General features: G+C 39.0%; 1 protein-coding gene across 10 annotated transcripts in view; it reads left to right on the top strand.

Annotated features, from left to right (window-relative positions):
- Positions 1-16,694, top strand: part of LOC136850738 (protein abrupt-like) — a 340,568-nt gene that overhangs the window by 159,936 nt on the left and 163,938 nt on the right. For 2 of the 10 annotated variants that reach the window (XM_067124639.1, XM_067124638.1), the window contains exon 6: positions 733-6,402. The exons of the other annotated variants lie outside the window; for them this stretch is intronic. In XM_067124639.1, coding sequence (XP_066980740.1) covers positions 733-1,580 — 848 coding nt within the window. In that variant the 3' untranslated portion in view covers positions 1,581-6,402. Of the gene's footprint in view, positions 1-732; positions 6,403-16,694 lie in introns of those variants that run through there. 10 annotated transcript variants of the gene reach the window in all.

The raw sequence follows: 16,694 nt of genomic DNA, 5'->3' as shown, positions 1-16,694 counted from the left end.
CGAGCGGAGCCCATGAACGCACAACCAATGACGAACCCCTAAAGGAAAGATCAAAGTAAGAACTGTTGTGAAATTCTCGCGTTTCCAGAGCCGAGTTGAAGTCGGTGTGCGCTGATTCTTCTCTCCTGTCGTCAAAGTGTTCACACAAACTAGTAATAATAATATTACCTCATTGAGAAGTATATAAATATATATAATCTATTTTGTTACCTGATGAAAGGCTGTTTTTGTACTTAAGAGAAAATTGATGCTATTGATGTCGATGACTACTACTACAGCGGCTGATGATGATGATGATGATGATGATGAACTTCGCGTTTTTTATGTATATGTATTTGTAAACACGAGCCGCCGACGACTTTGCCAAAATTTCCCGACGGACAGCCACTGCTCCGACGGACAGCCTTTCAGCTCCGACGGACAAAAGCCGTGCATTGTTGACACTTGTTTTTATCACTCTCATTGTCATGAACATTATTGGTGAGGGCCGCCTGTTTGTTATAGGATCATGAACACGCTAAAAAAAATAATAATAAAATAAAAAAAACACTTGATCAAAAGTATTCAGTAGGAAATGATGAAACTTCAGAAGCATCCATCAGTGAGTGTGCTGGTGGTATTTGGAAGAAATATTCTGCGTCTATGTCTGTGTGATGAGAGAGAGAGAGAGAGAGAGAGAGAGAGAGATTGATTATTGAGAAGAGAAAGCTAAAAGCGTCATTGTCCTTACAGGCGGTCCAATGGTACCAACACCGACCTCGGTGTCTTCAGCATTTGTGGCCCCGCCGCCCTTTTCATCGTCGTCCCACCCTTCGTCGTCGACGATGGTGGGACTCGGCATCGGCGGCAGCATCAGCGGCAGCGGCAGCAGCGCTAACAGCTTAAGTGGTGGAGGGGTTGGTGGTGGTGGTGGTGTTGGAGGCAGCAGCGGCAGCAACAGCAGCAGCAGCAGCATGTTGGCGACTACAGCCACTGGCAGGAGCGGTGTTGTTGTTGTTGGTGGAGGCGGCAGCGGCATGATGCTTGTGGGCGGTAATAGCAGCAGCAGCGGCAGCAGTAGCGGCGGTGGCGTCAGCAGCATTAGCAGCAGCACCAACAGCATTGGTGGTGGTAGTAGTACTAATAGCAGTAGTAGTAGTAGCAGTAGCAGCGCCGGGACGTGGGTAGGGGCCCAGTGCCCCATATGTTTCAAGGTACTGCGTGATAAATATAAGCTGAGGACCCACTTGGCCGACATCCATTCGGCTGTACAACACGTGTTCACGTGTCCAGTGTGCAATCGAGTGTACAAGACCAAAAATACCCTCACGAACCACATCAGTCTGTCACACAGAGGCTACACGAAGAGGAGACAGAGCTACCAAGCCCAAGCCACCCCTCCCTCCTCCTCCACCAATCAGCCCACTCATCCTCCCCCCTCCTCCTCCTCCTCCTCCTCCACCCCCTGCCTTACCCCAGTCTCAACCCACCTCGCACTCTCCAACCCACCACCACCAACATCTCCACCACCACCAACATCATCACCAACAGTCTCGTCACGCTTCGGAAACTGCCAACAGCAGCAGCAGCAACAGCAGTAGCAGCAGCAGCAGCAGCAGCAGCAATGCTCAGACGAACCATCAGCAGAAGCAGCAACAGCAACAGGCTCTGTTGCTCGAACAGCAGCAACAGACTTTGCAGCGTTAGTCTTGAAAGGGCTGACCCGTTGAGTTATAGGTTTACGACGCCAGTTGGAAAGAAAAGAAAAATAAGAAGCCTGGCGCCACCAACTAACTGTGAGAGACACTTTCTTAAGTCTTAAAAAGTAATCTTAAGATTGATAACTCATGTATACGATTTACCACAAAGTCTTATCCAGTTGTTGTATTTAAAGAAAAGATATTTTTAAAAAAATGCCAAGCTTATACTATTATTATTATTATAGACAAATTCTAATCGGTAGGTTTCCTTCTTTCTTTTGTGTCGCGGGAACGGGATGGACAGTTCCCACATCAAATCCTTTTTTTTTTTTTTTTTTTTTAGCACAAAAAAGAAATTATGTTGTTATAAATGTTTTTCGGGAGAAGGACTGAATGAAAGTTTTCATTCATTAAAAGAAAACAAAACAAAGAAACCTTCAAACCTGTGAGTGTTGTCTGTAAACGAAGTAGTAAAATTAAGCCTGTGTGTAATTTAGCAATCTTATTTTTAACCATTGTCATAGATTTCGTAGGTTTTACTATATTTGTGAAAACTATATTTTCTATTTATATTTTTATTTTTGTTTTTCCTCGACGCACTTGGGTTTCATGTGCCAACTTACCTTGATGAACACTTCTGTGAATCGCTCGAGACTCGCACTTGAGATTTCTCATGGATGGTGAAGTGTATTATTACTGTGTGTGTGTGCGTGTTTGTATGTCTTTTGGAAAGCGAGTATGTTCGTGGGTGTATGTTTTTTTTTTTATTTACCTCGGGTCGCTTTTGTGTTACCGAAGATGGATAGTGAAAAAGAATAATGAATACATCTAGTTTGTTGAATTTAGAACACGTTGACTGCCCTGTTTAATAAGGGACATGTATTTTTTCCAGCGTAACTTATGAAATGTTTATTTAACCAGGTTCAGGTGTGTTTTGAAAGCAATCATTTTTTGGGTGATACCTTGTGAAGTTATTTTATTTGTGATGAAACTTGCCACCACAACAAACTCCTTCCATCCAATCAAAGGTTATGAAAATAAGGAAAGAAAACGATAAATGAATAGATAAAGAAATATAAAGAAATAAAACAGGTAACAGGAGCGACCCCAGAGTATCGAATCCGTGCTACAGACTTCTTCTTGTCAGAGAAGCCTGCAGCCGTAGTCTTGTATAAAGTATAGAATATATATATAAACAGTATATATATTACAATAGAAGTTCCTAGAATTACCTTTTTAGACCTTTTTATTATTATTATTGTAATAATTATTATAATTATAGTTATGATTACTTTCCAGCCGTCTGAATGCGACCGCTGGATACACTTTATAGAGATCTCTGCATCAGCGCGCTGACCAGAGGACGGTCGGCTCTGATTGATATCACTTGTATACGATTTTATACTTAGTCAGATTTTTATTCGTATCATTTTGACTATTCTTATTATTATTATTATTATTATTATTATTATTATTATTATTTATTGGTTCTAGTTGTTAACTTTAGATTTGGGTACATCAGCTTAGCCATTAGCTTTTATTTGTGACAGGTTTTTCCTTTCCTCGTAATGAGCTTTTTAGATGATTTTTTTTTTTTTTTTATTTTTGTCACGTGTAGATTTCTTCGATGACACCGTGTTCCTTTAGCGATAATTTACTTCCATAGACTCCGCCTGATTATGCTTGATTTCAGTTTTTTTTTTTTAATTTCGTTTTGATTTCAATTTTCCATTGTTCCAGGGTGAGATAAAGAGCCGCTATAAAAGGTAAAATCATTTTTTAAACCATTTTTTTTTTAAACCTCAATGTAATAGCTTGATTTGTGTATTTATTCATATTCGGCCAGCCCTTTGGGAACTGATTTTTTATTTTTATTTTTATTTTTGTTGTATCGTCAAAAGTTCCTTTTAATTGTATTTAAGATTTCGTCCTTGTTTGGAGAGTGTTGCATATTTTTGTTTCTGTAATGACACTGATTATTATTATTATTATTATTATTATTATTATTATTATTATTATTATTATTATTATTTTCGGAAGAATACCATCTCTCAGTGTGTTTAATGAAGCATTATTATTATTATTATTATTATTATTATTATTATTATTATTATTATTATTATTATTATTATTATCATACTTAGAAGTACGCGACAATTCACCATATCACAAGTTGCTTATCTAGTTCGTAATGCTGGGATAATGATACATTTCTGTTTTGTTATTTTGGTAACATATATTTTTTTGTTAGTACCATTTAGTGAAGAAGATTGCGACTTTTTATATGGATACAAATCATTCTAATATTAATAATATTCTCTAGGGCTTGGGAGCTGCTCCTTCCTCCTTCAGGAGATTTTTTTTTTATTTTATTGTTCTATTAAACGTAGTCGGCCAGTACCAACCACCAGTATACTCAGGTCAATGTATTACTGCAATATACACAATGATTGTTCCTGTTACTTCACTGAAGACCCCGTGGGGGGAAGGATCCCTCGGGGGGAAGGGTATTTTTTCGAGGAGAAAGAAGAATCCTAACCATCCTTTCTGGAGGGGGCGGGGGGGTCCATGTAAATATATTAACCATCACGTAGACTAATATAGACGTCTATTGTCTAGACAAGTTTACCTCTCCATCCCTACAGTGTCAGAATCACAATACCGCTGATGATTTTGTCTAACTAGCATTTGTGAGTAGTCTTAGTAGTTGATGTCAGCGCAGGCCCCCCACCCCCCAGTGCCTCTCTCCTTTGTGCAAATATGCCATGACTTAATCCCAACGTCTTATAAGTCAGAAGAAATGCGAAATGTAGTCCGGAAGATTTCGGGTTAGTTAATACCGAGAATTAATCTTTGCAGTCCTGAAGGTTTCAAGTTGATTAATACCAAGGCTTAATCCCTGTAATCCGGATGATTTCGAATGGATTATTCCCAAGACTTAATCCCTATAATCCGGAAGATCTCGAATTGATTAATCCCTAGACTTAATCCCTGTAATCCTAAAGATTTCAAATTTATTAATCCCAAGACTTAACCCCTGTAATCCTGAAGGTTTCAAATTTATTAATCCTAAGTCTTAACCCCTGCAATCCTGAAGATTTCAAATTGATTAACCCCAAGACATAATCCCTGTAATCCGGAAGATTTCGGATTAATTTATCCCAAGACTTAATCCCTGTAATCCAGAAGATTTCGGATTACAGTAATTAATCCCTAGACTTAATTTCTGTAATGTGGAAGATTTCGGATTAATTATTCCCTGTAATCCGGAAGATTTCGGATTACAGTAATTAATCTATAGACAATTCCTGTAATACGGAATATTTCCGATTAATTAATCCCAAGACTTAATCCCTGTAATCCAGAAGATTTCAGGTTACAGTAATTAATCCCTAGTCTTAATTCCTGTAATCCGGAAGATTTCGGATGAATTCATCCCAAGACTTAATCCCTGTAATCCGGAAGATCTCGGATTACAGTAATTAATCCATGGACTTAACTCCTGTAATGCGGAAGATTTCGGATCAATTAATCCCAAGACTTAATCCCTGTAACCCGAAAGATTTCGGATGACAGTAATTAATCCTTAGGCTTAATTTTTGTAATGCGGAATATTTCGGATTAATTAATCCCAAGACTTAATCGCTGCAGTCCGGAATATTTCGGATTACAGTAATTAATCCCAAGACTTATTCTGTGTAGTCTGGAAGATTTCAGATTACAGTAATTAATCCCTAGACTAAATTCCTATAATCCGGAAGATTTCGGATTACAGCAGTTAATTGCTAGACTTAATTCCTATAATGCGGAAGATTTCGGATGAATTAATCCCAAGACTTAATCCTTGCAATCCGGAATATTTCGGATTACAGTAATTAATCCCATGACTTCCCTGTAATCCCGAAGATTTCTGATTAATTAATCCCAAGACTTAATCCCCGTAATTAGGAAGATTTCGGATTAATTCATCCCAAGACCTAATCCCTGCAATCCTGAAGATTTCGGGTTAATTAGTCCCTAAGATTTCGGATTAATTTCCTTTTCATAGATACCAGTCAGTCAGTTTTGTGTTAATTCCAATACCTTTTCCCCTGGAGGTCGTTCCCCTCCGGGGGGACCTCAGTTTCGGGTTATGTTAGATGATGAACTCTTTGTTAAATATGTGTGACCTTAACTTATTTCCCAATCTCTCGTGGATGTTTTTATTTTACGTTATATACGATTTCAGAAGAATGATGTCTGGTGACCGGTATTATGTTCCAATGAATGATGAAATACTTTTTAAAAAGTAAAAAGAAACTTGTTTTTAATTTTAATTTCTGTGTAATTTACTGGCATACCTCATATAGCATCTAGTTTACTATTAGTTGTGTGAGACAGCGGTCCCTGAATCCCTAAATGAAGGAACTTGAAGAGGAAAGAAAACTTTCAAAAAAAAAAAAGAGAAAAAAGCAGCTACCCCTTAAACGTGGATCTCATGTGAGCCTTTGTGACATATTTCTTCACTATATGTAGTAGTTGCTTCAGTATTTTTGTATGTTGTAGTTACTTTTGTAAAAGTGCTTCAATTTAGCGAGCACGTTAGTAGGTATTTTTTTAGAAGTCCTGGGCTTGTGTCGGATGAAAGAAGCCTATCCATTATATTCAGAATACAGGATTAAAGAGAAAAAAAAAAGAAAAAAGCCTCGTGCGCATTATTTTACCTAATAAATATTGAAATAGACCTCGTCGTTTCTGTTGCCTCTGCCTCCCTCTCATTAACTGGGAATGTGTGTGTGTGTGTGTGTGTTGCCCTGTGTAAAATATCTGCTGTTTTAATAATAAGAACAAAGGGAAATTAGACGTGGATAATAAAGTTCCCGGTTTGTGAGTCAGCCTCTATATGTTTCCAAAGTTGACCTTTGCTGCATTGAATGCTAAGTTTGTAAAGTGTCCGTGTGTGTGTATATATATATATATATATATATATATATATATATATATATATATATATATATATATATATATATATATTATATATAATTACAGTATATTAGTGTGTGTTACGGTTATTGCATTTATTATTTTGAAGAACCAAGAAATCAGTAGCTGTAGTTTTAATGTGATGATTTTACTAACAAGATAAGATTTTAAAAGACTATTCTGTTCTGGACAACTCGAGGGTTCGATCCGGATTCGTAGGTGGTACTGATAATCATTGATCTTGCTTAGTGCTCTCTCTCTCTCTCTCTCTCTCTCTCTCTCTCTCTCTCTCTCTCTCTCTCTCTCTCTCTCTCTCTCTCTCTGGTCCTGTTGGAGATTTTGTACCACTCTCGACTTACAACCTAGGAACTCGAGGAATGGACTACATACGTGGTTGTTAGATAACTATGGTGGATCGCAGTTGTTGGAGACGGGAAACAAAAAAAATGCGCCGAAGGCGAGTTTTCTGTACAACCGCTGCAACGTATAATCAGGGCCACCGAAAGTAGATCTATCTTTCGCTGGTCTCGGTATAATGGTGTATGAGCCGCTGCCCGAGGAACTTTAACCACGGCCCTGTGGTGGCATATCCTATATCGTTGCCAGAAGCACGATTATGGCTAACTTTAACCTTAGATAAAATAAAAACTATTGAGGCTAGAGAGCTGCAATTTGGTATGCTTGATGATTGGAGGGTGGATGGACGACAATACTAATTTACAGCCCTCTACCCTCTGTAGTTTTTAAGATCTGAGGGCGGACAGAATAAAGTGCGGACGAATGGACAAAGCTGTCACAAGAGTTTTCTTTTGTAGAAAACTAAAACAAAGTCGTAAGTGATCGATACCTTGACCAAATGCACCTCATTACATAATTAAAAACGTGAGGTCCTTGACGAGTCAAATCTCGCCCGTCGTTTTGAAACCTTTTGCCAGGTATTTTCATCTCTCTCTCTCTCTCTCTCTCTCTCTCTCTCTCTCTCTCTCTCTCTCTCTCTCTCGTTCCTTCGGCCCCTAGCTTCAACCCTTTCATTCCTTTTACTGTTCCTCCGTTTATATCCTCTTTCTTCCATCTTACTTTCCACCCTCTCCTAACAATCGATTCATAGTGCAGCTGCAAGGTTTTCCTCCTGTTACACCATTCAAACCTTTTTACCCTCAATTACCGTTTTACCGCTGAATGACCTCATAGATCCCAGCGCTTGGCCTTTGGCCTAGATCCTGTATTTTATTCTATTCTCTCTCTGGAAACCTGATCGCTGAAATGTAATCTTTTATAAAATCAAGGAAGGCTCTTTTTTTTTAATTATGATCAAATTTTCCAAATTGGAGACGTTTCGTGACCATGCTTCATAATGTTTCGAGGTCTCTCTTCTCTTCCCCTTTTATCGTAACTCTGCTCATATTCCTCGTTCATCTTTAAAAAGCAACCAGTCTGTTTGTGAGGAAACCAGGTAAGATTTTGGATCGCTTTCCTGATGGGCCTAGATGTTATACTCTTGAGCAGCTTCTCAATTCTCGTACAGTTCGACGTAAGGGAAGAGTGTCGTCAGTGCACCTCACGTGGTGCACTGTAGGCACGACTATAGGGAGGTTGTAGGGTCCCTTTTGCCGTTTATTACACCCATACTTTAGAATTGATCTCCACTTCCTTTTCTTCGATTTTGCTGTCCAGCTTCTCTAACTCCATTCTTCACTTTTCTGAGCGCTGAATCGCTGAAAGTGCCCAAGTGCTTGGCTTTATTGCCTAAAATTCATGAATAGTTCACTCCCACATTTCGTAATTATAATTGCCATTTACTCATAATGACCAGTTAAGTGCCCAGCCGAGTTCATGAAGGTCTCTCTCTCTCTCTCTCTCTCTCTCTCTCTCTCTCTCTCTCTCCGTCCGATGATGCGAAGCTTAACATCATGATCTAAAAAGGTAACTCTCTCTCTCTCTCTCTCTCTCTCTCTCTCTCTCTCTCTCTCTCTCTCTCTCTCCCCCGTCCGATGATGCGAAGCTTAACATCATGATCTAAAAAACTCTCTCTCTCTCTCTCTCTCTCTCTCTCTCTCTCTCTCTCTCTCTCTCTCTCTCTCTCTCTCTCGTCCGATGATGCGAAGCTTAACATCATGATCTAAAGGGTAACTCTCTCTCTCTCTCTCTCTCTCTCTCTCTCTTTCTCTCTCTCTCTCTCTCTCTCTCTCTCTCTCTCTCTCTCTCTCTCCCAGTCCGATGATGCGAAGCTTAACATCATGATCTAAAAAGGTAACTCTCTCTCTCTCTCTCTCTCTCTCTCTCTCTCTCTCTCTCTCTCTCTCTCTCTCTCTCTCTCTCTCTCCCCGTCCGATGATGCGAAGCTTAACATCATGATCTAAAAAGGTAACTCTCTCTCTCTCTCTCTCTCTCTCTCTCTCTCTCTCTCTCTCTCTCTCTCTCTCTCCGATGATGCTAAGCTTAGCATCGTGGTCTAAATTTTTCTTTCACAAATCATTATTCATTATGTAAGAAATCCTTTCTTAAATCTTTGAGCAATGAATTCCCGAAGCAAATAAGCCATTAAAGTGCGCTTTAAATAAGAGAAATAAGGTTATTACATCACTGCCCCTTGGTTCCAATCTCCCTGAGAGGCATGGTCGTTTGCTCCACTTCGATCGGAGGTGAACGGACCTAGTGAAATCTTGCTCCCATTCTTGAAGTGCGGTTTGGCAACTATCACGTGAACCGTTCTCAGTACCATAGGGAAAAAAAAAAAAATAACAAATCGCCCTTTATTGCTGAACATACATCTGTGACGTTCACTCTTATCTGAAGCTATGGGAAGCGTGGAGATAAATGTATTATATTTCAGTGTCTTGATTTTTATTTATATTTTTAAGTGTCTGAATATGTTTGATGTTTTTTTATGAATAGGAGCTTGTGAGGTTCAAGGTACATTAATGACGTATGTGTCCATTTGCATAATCTGCGAAGAGAAATGGCTTTAAATGTATACGTGTTTCCTGCACATGCTTTGCAGTCCAAGTGCGCCGTCGATCTAGTCTGTAGGCCAAGGATCCCGATAAACAATTAGTTTTTATTAATTTTCTTATTTATTTTTGAAGTTGTGATACCTAGACACTTCCAATACAGTAGACTGCGTGAAAGATTATTCCATTATGAAATAAATTAATATACGTTAGAAAAAAGATGTGTACCGAACAGAAAGGCTTAAATATTTTTCCAATATTTGCAACCATTTCTTAGAGGTAAGTGGTATTTAAGCTCCCTCTTTATCGCAAAAGGTGCACACAGAATTCTCTCTCTCTCTCTCTCTCTCTCTCTCTCTCTCTCTCTCTCTCTCTCTCTCTCTCTCTCTCTCTCTTTGGAAACAACAAAATTGAGAAATGGGAGAGAAAAAGAAGTGGAAGAAATTGGCGACACAGGGGCAGGATTCAATTGGCACTTCCTGTTCACTGAACACAGAGAGAAAGAGGGAGAGAGAGAGAGAAAAATAGATAGAGAGGCTGTTAAACGTTGAAGATGGAAAAAGGGGCTCATTGACGTTAAAGGGATTTTTTGTATTCCGCCTTAGAAATTGAAATATAGTTGTAGTTAGATTTCATAAATTTTAATTGACCAAAACAACCAAGAACTCCAGCTATTTACGTAAAGAAAAACTTCGAAAAGGGAAAAATGGATCATTGACTATAAATGGAATTCTTACTCTACCTTGGAAATTAAAATTTACCTGTCTTCATTAGACTTCTTCCACGTATTTTAATTGACCAAAAGAACCAGCAACTCTTGCTATTTATATAGAGAAAAACTTCAAAAAGGAAAAAAAAAATGGCTTATTGACGATGAATGGATTTCTTGTATTCCGCCTTGGGAATACAAATATAGTTGTCTTCATTAGATTTCTTCAACGTATTTTAATTGACCAAAAGAACCAGTAACTCCAGCCATTTATATAAAGAAAAACATCAAAAAGGAAAAAAATGGCTAATTAACGATAAATGGATTTCTTGTATTCCGCCTTGGGAGTAAAAATATGTTAGTCTTCATGAGATTTCTTCAACATATTTTAATTGACCAAAAAAACCAATAACTCGAGCTATTTCTATAAAGAAACAGAACGTCAAGAGGATGTTGGGGACATCATGCAGTTAAAATAATTCTTTTCTTCCTGGAAATAGTAAATTTGATTGACAACGTTGCAGCGCAGGTAACCTTTTGCGAATCACGCGGCAATTTTCCGCTGGAACAGAGTCGAAAGTTTTGTGAATTACCTGTTCGTTAGCCCCACGGATATGGAATTTCGATTTTATATCGCCGGGTTACCCCTTGAGCAGATTGATAGGTCATACAAAATGCAGTGTCGAGAAGAGCTGTGGTTTGGCTTAAATCACGAGGTTGTGCTTTCCAGCCTTGTTGCGCTGCGCTGTGTTCACACACAGAATTAGTATTATTATTATTATTATTATTATTATTATTATTATTATTATTGGAAAGAGAAACCCACAAGATTCCTGTGTATAACTTGTTCACTTGTAAATATATACATATTACTTTTAATCTCGAGTACTCTCAGGTCTTAACTGTGACCCTTTTTCAAGAGATTAGGTAGTCAGGCTGGTTCAAGGCCCAGCAATAATTATTATTCTTATTCAGAACAATAACCCCGTGGGAGTTAGTGACGTCAGTGCACCTCATGTGGTGCAGTGTACGCATTACTTGAAGTTCATTGCAGCGTCCCCTCGGGCCACAGCTGCTACCTCTTTCATTCCTTTCACTGTACCTCCGTTCATATTCTCTATCTTCCATCTGACTTTCCACCCTCTCTAACAATTGTTTCATAGCGCAACTGCGAGGTTTTCTTCCTGTTACACCTTTCAGACCTTCTTACTGTCAATTTCCCTTTCAGCGCTGAATGACCTCATAGGTCCCAGCGCTTGGCCTTTGGCCTAAATTCTATATTCTGTTCTATTCGGTTCATTCGGAACAGGCCCACAGGGGCCATTGATTTGAATTTCAAGCTTCCAAAGAATGTGATGTTCATTCGAAAGAAGTAACATAGGAAATACAGAGAGAAGAGATCAATTATTAGAAAAAAATTAATGAACAAATTAACAAACGAATTTATCAAAATGTGAGTACATTGCAAATGAAACCACTAAATACAAGGAGAATTGCTTTAGGGTAGTAATGCTTTGCATCTTCCCTTGGAACTTTTGAGGTTCCAATTGTACGACGTCCTCAGGGCGACTTCGGAGGTATAGTCGTGTTCCATGAGGAGGACTGTCGTTGGAACAGCTTAATGGCATTGTGTACGGGGCAGGTTCTCCTTTAAGTCAAATCATTTGTGAGGACGATATTATTATTATTATTATTATTATTATTATTATTATTATTATTATTATTATTATTATTATTATTATTATTATTCAGAAGAAGAACACTATTCATATGGAACAAGCCCATAGGGGCCATTGATTTGAAATTCAAACTTCCAAAGAAGATGGTCTTTATTTTAAATAAGTTAAAGAAGGTAATGGGAAATACAGAAAGAGGAGATCAGTTATTAGAAAAGCAGATAAATTAACAAATTAATACATAAAATAAAAGTGAAAGTGAAATATTAAAATACAATTTGAATTGTATAAGGGTAGTAATGCATTGCATTTTCGCTTGAACTTCTGCTGAAGTTCTGAAAGATAGCACAAAGAAATAGCAAAGTTGTAGAAGTGTAGTATGGATTTAAACAAGATAAAATAAAGAAATAGGAAAGATGTATAAGTGTAGCGTAGATTTAAACAAGTTCTGAAAGACAGAATAAAGAAACAGAAAAGATGTATAAGTGTAGCGTAGATTTAAACAAGTTCTGAAAGATAGAATAAAGAAATAGCATAATTGTAGAAGTGTAGCGTAGATTACAAGAACTTTATGATTCATTGTCTAAATAGTACATTGCGGATCAAGAGGGAGCTACATCAAAATAAATAAGGTTAAATAAGGTCCCAGGGGGAACAAGAGTATTGATACGAAGGAAGCACGTAAGATCTGCAATTGGAGCGACTGCTATTTATGTAGCAAGGTGGTGAGGTCGGTGTGCTGATCGAGAGCCTGTGAATTTCATGAGAGGCCATTGATTATTCTCCGTCCTTGACTGTCACAAGGATAAACGTCTTCTGTGACTGCTGCTGCTGCTGCTCTCTCTCACGAAGTCGCGGCAATTTATGAGAAACTGCAGTGTAATAACATCTTCTCTTTACAAAGAACTGTGTGACTTCTTATATCAGTTTTTGGTAAACATGTATAAAAGTAAACTTGACGGCGATTTGGTTCGAAGATGCATGTTCCTTTAATTCCAAGTGCGGAAGTTTATACTGGTCTAATCCCCCTGCCCCAAAGCCCCCACCCCAATTTTGGAATCTTTTATTATATGTATATAATTTCATATTGCAAAGCATTTGACTGTGTGTGGAATAAGGCCAGTAAGTAAAAGTTCGTATCACTGACCTCATTCCTATGTGACCGCTCTAAATCCGTTCTAGTACACGCAGTTACATGTAGCCCTTTCCTTTACCTGTTGTGTGTCTCCTGATGCCGAATCCTTTTTCCTTACCTTTTGTGTGTCTCCTGATCCCGAATCCTTTTTCCTTACCTTTTTGTGTGTCTCCTGATCCCGAATCCTTTTCCTTTACCTCTTGTGTGTCTCCTGATACCGAATCCTTTTCCTTTACCTCTTGTGTGTCTCCTGATCCCGAATCCTTTTCCTTACCTCTTGTGTGTCTCCTGATCCCGAATCCTTTTCCTTACCTCTTGTGTGTCTCCTGATCCCGAATCCTTTTCATTACCTCTTGTGTGTCTCCTGATCTCGAATCCTTTTCCTTACCTCTTGTGTGTCTCCTGATCCTGAATCCTTTTCCTTTCTCTTGTGTCTCCTGATAGAATCCTTTTCCTTACCTCTTGTGTGTCTCCTGATAACCTCTTGTGTGTCGGAATCCTTTTCCTTTACCTCTTGTGTGTCTCCTGATGATACCTCTTGTGTGTCTCCTGATCCAGATCCTTTTCCTTACCTCTTGTGTGTCTCCTGATCCCGAATCCTTTTCCTTACCTCTTGTCTCCAGATCCCGAATCGTTTTCCTTACCTCTTGTCTCTCTGATCCTGAATACTTTTCCTTACCTCTTGTGTGTCTCCTGATCCCAGAACCTCTTGTGTGTCTCCTGATCCTGAATCTTTTTACCTCTTGTGTGTCTCCTGATCCCGAATCCTTTTCCTTACCTCTTGTGTGTCTCCTGATCCCGAATCCTTTTCCTTACCTCTTGTGTGTCTCCTGATCCCGAATCCTTTTCCTTTACCTCTTGTGTGTCTCCTGATCCCGAATCCTTTTCCTTACCTCTTGTGTGTCTCCTGATACTGAATCCTTTTCCTTACCTCGTGTGTGTCTCCTGATCCCGAATCCTTTTCCTTACCTCTTGTGTCTCCTGATCCTGAATCCTTTTCCTTACCTCTTGTGTGTCTCTCCTGATCCCTGAATCCTTTTCCTTACCTCTTGTGTGTCTCCTGATCCCTGAATCCTTGTTTCCTGATACCTTTCTTGTGTGTCTCCTGATCCTGAATCCTTTTCCTTACCTCTTGTGTGTCTCCTGATACTGAATCCTTTTTTCCTGATACCTTTTCCTTTTCTTGTGTCTCCTGATCCTGAATCCTTTTCCTTACCTCTTGTGTGTCTCCTGATACCGAATCCTTTTTCCTTACCTTTTGTGTCTCCTGATCCTGAATCCTTTTCCTTACCTCTTGTGTGTCTCCTGATACCGAATCCTTTTTCCTTACCTTTTGTGTGTCTCCTGATCCTGAATCCTTTTCCTTACCTCTTGTGTGTCTCCTGATCCCGGAATCCTGATCCTGAATCCTTTTCCTTACCTCTTGTGTGTCTCCTGATCCCGGATCCTTTTCCTTACCTCATGTGTGTCTCCTGATCCCGAATCGTTTTCCTTACCTCTTGTGTGTCTCCTGATCCCGAATCCTTTTCCTTACCTCTTGTGTGTCTCCTGATCCCGGATCCTTTTCCTTACCTCATGTGTGTCTCCTGATCCCGAATCTTTTCCTACCTCATGTGTGTCCTTGATCCCGGATCCTTTTCCTAACCTCTTGTGTGTCTCCTGATCCCGAATCCTTTTTAACCTCTTGTGTGTCTCCTGATTATCCTTTTCCATACCTCTTGTGTGTCTCCTGATCCTGAATCCTTTTCCTTACCTCTTTTCTCCTTACTTACCTCTTGTGTGTCTCCTGATCCCTGAATCCTTTTCCTTACCTCTTGTGTGTCTCTGATCCTGATCCCCAAACCTCATGTGTTTCTCCTGATCCCGAATCGTTTTCCCTTACCTCTTGTGTGTCTCCTGATCCTGAATCCTTTTCCTTACCTCTTGTGTGTCTCTGATCCATGAATCCTTTTCTTATCTCTTGTGTGTCTCCTGATCCCGAATCCTTTTCCATACCTCTTGTGTGTCTCCTGATCCCGAATCGTTTTCCTTACCTCTTGTGTGTCTCCTGATCCCGAATCCTTTTCCTTACCTCTTGTGTGCCTCGTGATCCCGAATCCTTTTCCTTTACCTCTTGTGTGTCTCCTGATGAATCCTTTTCCTTACCTCTTGTGTGTCTCCTGATCCAGAATCCTTTTCCTTTACCTCTTGTTGTCTCCTGATACTTATCTCTTGTGTGTCTCCTGATACCGAATCCTTTTCCTTACCTCTTGTGTGTCTCCTGATACTGAATCCTTTTCCTTACCTCTTGTGTGTCTCCTGATCCCGAATCCTTTTCCTTACCTCTTGTGTGTCTCCTGATCCTGAATCCTTTTCCTTACCTCTTGTGTGTCTCCTGATACCGAATCCTTTCCCTTATCTTCCTTGGCAATCTAAAGTCCTTCACGCTTCCTCCATGAACGCACAGTATAACTTATTTCAAGGTACCTCCCTTTCCTCCTTTAACCTGTTTAGGAGTGCTTATTTTATTGTTTATTCTTGTTTCATGCTATTAGTATGGAATTGGATAATACAGTTTCTGTAAGAAGCAAATGTAAATTGGCTCTTTTCAGTGCTTCTACGACAAAGTTTTTTTTGTAGTTAACGTCTTAATAATGCTTGAGAAGTTGGACTTCATGTTTGTCAGCTTTGTATTTATAATGCGAAGTAGTATTATATAATGGAAGAATCGCATTGGCTTGTCTACGTACTTCTTGTGGTCCTGAAAAACCGCGTGCATGTACAATAGTTTAAATAGCTGATATACGATAAAGCTACGGTTATATAAATTTCCTGTTTGGACTCCTCTACGTCCATTTACAAAGAATGTGCTAATATTGCATTCGTTTGCTCTTGAGTTGCTAAATTTACATATCTTCAGCTGTTCCTTCAGATCTCTGAGGAGATTAACTGTCCTTTGATGAAGTATTTTTTTCTTTTATACACGTGGGGGACACCATTCTCTTGAATAAATATAAATCCAGAGATATTCAAGTCTTCCCGCTTGGATTCTCTCCATCCCCGTCGTGTGGTCGTGATTCTCGTCATATTACGCTGCCGTAACTGAGGACATTGCTGCCAAGATCTCGTTTTCGACCACGAGTATTAATTTTTATAGAAATTAATTTCTTAATTTGTTTTTACTTTTAATAAGTGAGATCTCCTCTTTCTGTATTTCCCTTCACCTTCTCTTACTTCCTCGTGAGCACAATATTGTTTGGAAGCTTGAATTTCAAGTCAGTGGCCCCTTTGGTGGGCTTCTTCTACATGAATTGGGTTCATCATTTGAATAATAATAATAATAATAATAATAATAATAATAATAATAATAATAGAGAAATCAAAGTTCAGCTGGTATTATCAACACCTTAAACTTGGCCATTTTGGTTTTTGGTAAGAAAATACTGTGCTATATTAAGCCAATTTCTTATATTAATTCGGCCTAATTCTGTTAAATTTGCTCAATTGTAGACGTGAGTGTTCTTTTGTGGTAATTTTTCGGGTAACAGCTTGTTAATCTTGCTCGTGATCTATGCTATTTTCCTTGCAGTTGCGCTGTGATGT

The sequence above is a fragment of the Macrobrachium rosenbergii genome, chromosome 22 (assembly GCF_040412425.1).
Source record: "Macrobrachium rosenbergii isolate ZJJX-2024 chromosome 22, ASM4041242v1, whole genome shotgun sequence".
Taxonomy (NCBI): Eukaryota; Metazoa; Arthropoda; class Malacostraca; order Decapoda; family Palaemonidae; genus Macrobrachium; species Macrobrachium rosenbergii.
The sequence above is the reverse complement of the archived record's forward strand: the minus strand, read 5'-3'. Positions and strand labels throughout refer to the sequence as shown.